At 34.2% G+C, this 6,012-nt stretch overlaps 1 protein-coding gene across 1 annotated transcript; it reads right to left on the bottom strand.

The window, feature by feature from the left end:
• Nucleotides 1-532: 532 nt before the first annotated feature.
• LOC125851316 (F-box protein SKIP23-like) lies at nucleotides 533-2,056 on the bottom strand. Its single transcript, XM_049531099.1, has one exon. It carries the CDS (start codon nucleotides 2,025-2,027, stop codon nucleotides 738-740), a length of 1,290 nt encoding a protein of 429 aa, XP_049387056.1. The 5' UTR covers nucleotides 2,028-2,056; the 3' UTR covers nucleotides 533-737.
• Between the last annotated feature and the right edge of the window lie 3,956 nt (nucleotides 2,057-6,012).

The following is a 6,012-nucleotide window of genomic DNA, read 5'->3' on the forward strand; positions in this document are numbered from 1 at the left end:
GTGAAGACAGGAAAGATTGTTACCAAAGACCCTCGGCTCAAGTCAAGCAACACAAAGCAGGTTTCAAAAGGAAATGTTGAAAATTATACAGAAAAGAACAATGACATCCGGAGGAGATGCTAATATTTCATGTTATAATCATGATGTTGTCCTGTAGACAGTAAGCCACATATCCTAATGTTTGACGAAATGCATGACAGAGATAATGTGCAAGCACCAAATATGTGTCACGGTTCGTCCCCTGTATACATTCAAATCATTTGAGTAGTATTAATCCTAAATAAGCCAAGGGGAGACAGAGGGGAAGGAACATTAACGTAATAGAATAGAAAGGAACATAGTTTACTATAGGCTTCAAATTGAGGTGAAGGCGGCTTGCGAATTCTCAGATAACAGAGTTTGAATAAGATCAAGTCTATCAGACTCACTTTTCTTTCAGCTCGAAAGACATGAGCTTACACAGAGATTACTGTAGGCTATTAAAGGGGATAGTGTGTGCACCATCTCTTAAAAGGCATGTCACCTTGTCTCACAAAAGAGTAGATACGATGCTACACTTGCACAAGAGTACCCTTTAGCACAAAAATGTAACAAAGCAAGTAAATTATTCCAAAGGATAATCAACTTAATTAACAACAAGTATAGCATAGATAGTGCCAAAGAGTAAATTAAAAAGGGTGTCTAAATAAAAGAAAGGCATTGAGTTTCAAAAACAAAGTATCTAAATCTTTAGCCAGTTAAATACGATATAGAAAAGGCAACATCTGAGGCGTAAAGTTAGTGATGAGTGTCTGAAGAACTGCCCGATCGCCAGTATAAAGCCAAGATGAGGGTGGCCAGAAAATATCTGCATATTCGAGGAAGGATATCAAAGAACCAAGTTTACCATCTTGTAAAGTAATGATACCTGTGTGTTGACCATGTAATCCTTTATATCTAAGTTTCACTTCTTCGCTAAGGTCATTTCCCAAGATGTTCACAACTATACCTCCATTCACATAGTAAATGCAGTTTCCTCTGCACTGATCACCAAAATCTGATGACGAAACAGAGAAACAACAGTCGTCACCAGCAAAAACAATTCGATCACCCAATGTATGCACTGCAATCCACTCATGTTGTTCTTCATCAAGCCGGTAAATCTTAATTTCCTTGGGACTTTTCCATGAAGGTTGAGAACCATGCAACTCCGTCTTAACATCAGTATCTAAAAACATATCAACCAGAAACAACTCCCCACCTGATTCCACCAGTCGTTTCTTACTACCCCATCCATTAAAAATGCTCGAAGATAATCTCTTTACGTTGGAAGATACATTGGTCTCGTTAAACGAGGAGGGGTCATACATTATGGTCTCTCCATAAGTATCAACAGCATAAAAATCCCCCCTATACACAATAATATCGACAATCTTAGCACTGCGATCTTTCAAGGCAGTCCATTTCTCATCCCCTGACTTAAAACACAATAAATTATCCCAAATACTAATTGCCAGTAAAGAAAAATGATTAGTTTGATCATTCCAAATAAACAAGATTTTATTAACTAAAACCTGTAGTTCACATTCACGGGCGTAAGGCTTTAAGATCCACTGGACATGATATGATTTAAAAACTTGAGAAAGGCGGAAATCTAGTGAATTCAATTTCTTATCGGGAAAACCCTTGAATACTGTGTTGGTTAGAAGATTCAAAATCCTTAATTTTCCGTCTACTGTTTTCACAACCTTGACCAACCAGGGTGTGTGAGGAGGATGAGGAAGTTGTAAAAGATAAACAGTACTTTCAATTAAATAAAACTCAGATTCTTTATGAAAATCCTGAGTCATTGTTATGTTGGGTAAAGGCAGTTTGATGGGAAAGACAGATTTGGAAATTTTAAAATTAGGAGAAATTGCTGAACGCCATGAATTGCAGACTGCACGAAAACGGGTGATGTCAATATGGCTGTCGAGGGATTCACTGATTTTTTCAACAATTTCTTTCGGAAGATCAGACCAAGAAGCCATCTTACTTTCCCTGCCCATTTGCTTTCACCATAAAACCCTAGCAAAGCTTTTTTCCCAATCGCAGTTATGAGCGATAGCAAAGCAATTAAGTGCAAAAAATATAATTAATTTCTGACATGGCGCTGATGTGACGGTGAGTATAATACATCATATATTATGAGAATGGTGTTACACATTTCGGGATAGTATTAAATTCATTTTTAAGTAATAAACGTGTGTAATACATAAATATGTAATTTAACTTGATTTCAGCTGATATTTATGTTCTTAAATTTTGAATGTGCAAAAGTAGACACTTAAATTTGTATAAAATTAAATAAATAGATACATTCGTTCTACATGTTAATTTTGTGTCCAACGAGGCGTCCTACGTGAATTATGTCACATGGGATGTGTTTCTAATTGTGTTAATCGAGAAAACAAATCTTAGTACTTCTATAGTCTATATGTAGTATGATTTGTATATTAAAGTTCCAACTATGCATGCTACTAATTGGTTTCTTAATTTTAATTATCTAAAGTACGTGAGATAAGATCAAAAGGTATATAGTTTATTGATATCAAAATTAAGGATGTTACTTAACCAATCACTAGTAAATTTCATTTTCAGTTAATTTAAATATTCTTAAAGAGGAACCCTTTCAAAATGACCATTACATATTCGTTATGTTGGTTGAGTTGGTGCATCAGGTGATATTCTATAAGGGAGGTAAGAGATTTCGACCCCCTGCCAACACCTTCTCAGTTGAGCTCGTCCCACTACACTTGCTTAATGTGGTTTATATCTTATGTGTAGTTTATGAGCTATTGTACAAGAGCCAATTTAATCAATGGGAACCCAAATAATAATAGCGATTGTGGATTTCCTTGTGGTTAAAACAAAAATAAAATCACATTGCACTATGGCGTCTAAATGGATAGATTTTAAACTAGCTAGTATAATTATAATACCTTCCTAAAAGAGAAAAAAACAGAAAAGAATGGTAAGGTTTGGTTTGAATCGTACTACTTAATTTCTAGTAAGTAGAATTTTTATCCATCAACACTTCAAGTAATCGAATGCGTATAAAAATACCCCCAACAATTTAAGAAAATATTCTCCACACACATATTATGCCCTAAGTTCAATTTTAGAACATTATATATACTGAACTTATGTCTTATAGCACATAACTTGTGTCTTGCAAATTTGTTTTTCCTTAAGCATAACTTGTGCCTTGGGGCATACGTTCAGTAGTATGAACTTCTTTAAGGCATAAAGAAGCAGCAACATGTGCAGAAGCCAAAGCTAAGGAGTGTTGTGGAAGAGTAGAATAGAAAGTTTCAAGTTTACTATCTTGTAAGGTAATGATACCTGTGTGATGACCATGTAATCCTTTATATCTAAGTTTCACTTCCTTGCTAAGACCGCATACCAAATAATCTTCAATGGCGTAGGCAAAGTACTTTGGCGGACACACTCTCATAGTTAAAATTGAAATTTCCAATTTTAAATTTCAAAACATAGTGAGATTCCACTTCCCATATTGGGCTAAATGACATTTACAAGACTATTTATGCCAATACAAGTAAAAGAAAGAATATTTAACATTTGCTAGGTGTTTTTCCATGGAAGGAAAACTGAGATGGTTCCAAGGTCTGATCTGATCTTTCGAAAGAACTTGTCGAAAGAAATCGGTAAATTCCTCAATAGCCATATTGACATCCTTCGCAGTCGTGCAGTCTGCAGTTCATGGCGTTCAACACTTTCTCCGGATTTTAAAAAAATTTCCCTTTTTTTGCCTTGTATATTTAATTTCATGTTTTGCTAGACAAGCAAAGGATTTTTGAGAAACACGAAAGTCTAGTAAATTCAATTTTTTAGGCATATTATCACATTCAAAATCTTAAATTTTCCGTCTATTGTTTTTACAATCTTCACCAACCAGCCTGTATTAAGTAAAACTGAAATTTTTCATAATAATTGAGGGTCATGTTGTTGGGGATAGGTAGTTTGACAGGAGACAGAAATTTGGGGATTTTTAAATTTGAAGGAAGTGCTGAACGCCATGAATTGCAGAGTGCACGAATTCGGAGATTGTCAATATGACTGTCGAAGCATCTGCTGATTCTTTCAACAAGTTTTTTAAGCAAAAAACAATGAGCCTGTTCGGAGTCCTTGCGTTTGGCAACCCTAAAATATCATTTTTGTGATTTGCACCTATTTTATTTTTCTTTTATGACTCGCACTCTAAATTTTTTTTTTGGTCTCAACCGCATAAAAGTTCATCTTATACAGATTACTGATTTCGATTTGAATAAAACTGCAGTCAAGGCTAACAAAGGAAGAAAATTGAAAAGTTGTCAAAGGAAAACTTCTTGGCACATATCAGACACCATCTCAAAGGCAAAAACACATATTTTATAAACTAGTTCTTGGACACGTGTAGTTCAAGATATATATAAATTAAACTTTATTTTTAGTTTTTGGAAGTATGTTTAGATACTTAATTTTTACCAGTGCAGACTGGGGAGGGTGGTGTGTACGCAAACCTTATTCATACCTTGTAAAGGCAAAGAGATTGTTACCGAAAGATACTCGGCTCAAGTCAAGCAATACAAAACAGGTTTGAAAAGGAGATGTTGAAAATAATAGAGAAAAGAACAATGACATCTGGAGGAGATGATAATATTTCATGTTAGTGTTGCTGTTCCTACAACTCCTAAAAGCTACAATTGATTCTTTTTATGCATAATACATAAACATGATANCCTTTACGTTGGAAGATACATTGGTCTCGTTAAACGAGGAGGGGTCATACATTATAGTCTCTCCATAAGTATCAACAACATAAAAATTCCCTTTATACACACTAATATCGACAATCTTACTAGTGGGATCTTTCAAGGTAGTCCATTTGTTATCCCCTGACTTAAAACACAATAAGTGATCAAAAATACTAGTTGCCATTACAGAAAACTGATTGGTTTGATTATTCCAAATAGGCAAGGCTTTATTAAATAAATCATATCCGAGCAGACAATGTATGCGATAGTTTAAGACCCAATGCACATGATAGAATTTACAAACTTGAGAAACACGTAAATCTAGTAAATTCAATTTCTTATCAGGCAAATCATCGATTACTCTGTTTGTTAGAGGATTCAAAATCTTAACTCCTTCGTATGCTGTTTTTAGAATCTTGACCAACCAGCCTGTGTGAGGAGGATGAGGAAGTTGGAAAAGATAAACTGTGCTTTCGATTAAATAACAATGAGATTTCAGATCAGTTGTCCAGAACATGGGTTGGTGGGGGAAAGGCAGTTTGAAGGGTAGTTTGATGGGAAACTGAGGTTTGGGGATTTTAAAATTAGGAGAAAATGTTGAACGCCATGAACTGCATACGGCACGAATGCGAAGGATATCAATATGGTTGTCGACGAATTTACTAATTCTTTCAACAAGTTCTTTCGGAAGATCAGACCAAGAAGCCATCATATAAAACCCTAGCAAAGCTTTTTCCAATCGGAGTTAAGAATGACATAGTTGAATTACAATCCTAACTAATTGAATAACATATTTAATATCCGAATGAGAAAATAAAAAAAATTAATTAGTAACGAATTAATGATTAATTATACTTCTCATTAATCAAGGACTCTATAACAAATAGCATATTGTATTCCTTGTTATGCTCCAAACCAGTTTCTTTTCCTTATTGCATTTTTATTGATTTGCAAAAATTATGAAATTAATGATTTAGATCATTTCTTTGATCTCTTCTTATAATTAATTTGGTAATTTACTGGTATTTGGGACTTTGTTTAGAATTTGATTTTTTAGTAATTTTATTGATTTTTGTTTTACTACTGGATTTATGTGCTTTATTCTGATTTTTTTTTTGTGTGTATTGATTTTGATCTTGTTGGAACTCAAGATTTTATAATTATTATCAAAAAATTTAGGTACCTTCTCAATTGAACTCATCGCACTGCACTTGCCTAATGTGGTTTATATCTCTTG

Source organism: Solanum stenotomum, unplaced genomic scaffold (assembly GCF_019186545.1).
Source record: "Solanum stenotomum isolate F172 unplaced genomic scaffold, ASM1918654v1 scaffold2427, whole genome shotgun sequence".
Taxonomy (NCBI): Eukaryota; Viridiplantae; Streptophyta; class Magnoliopsida; order Solanales; family Solanaceae; genus Solanum; species Solanum stenotomum.

What these genes read in the sequence shown, in the direction of transcription:
- LOC125851316 (XM_049531099.1), bottom strand. Translation starts at nt 2,027, where the DNA reads ATGGGCAGGGAAAGTAAGATGGCTTCTTGGTCTGATCTTCCGAAAGAA.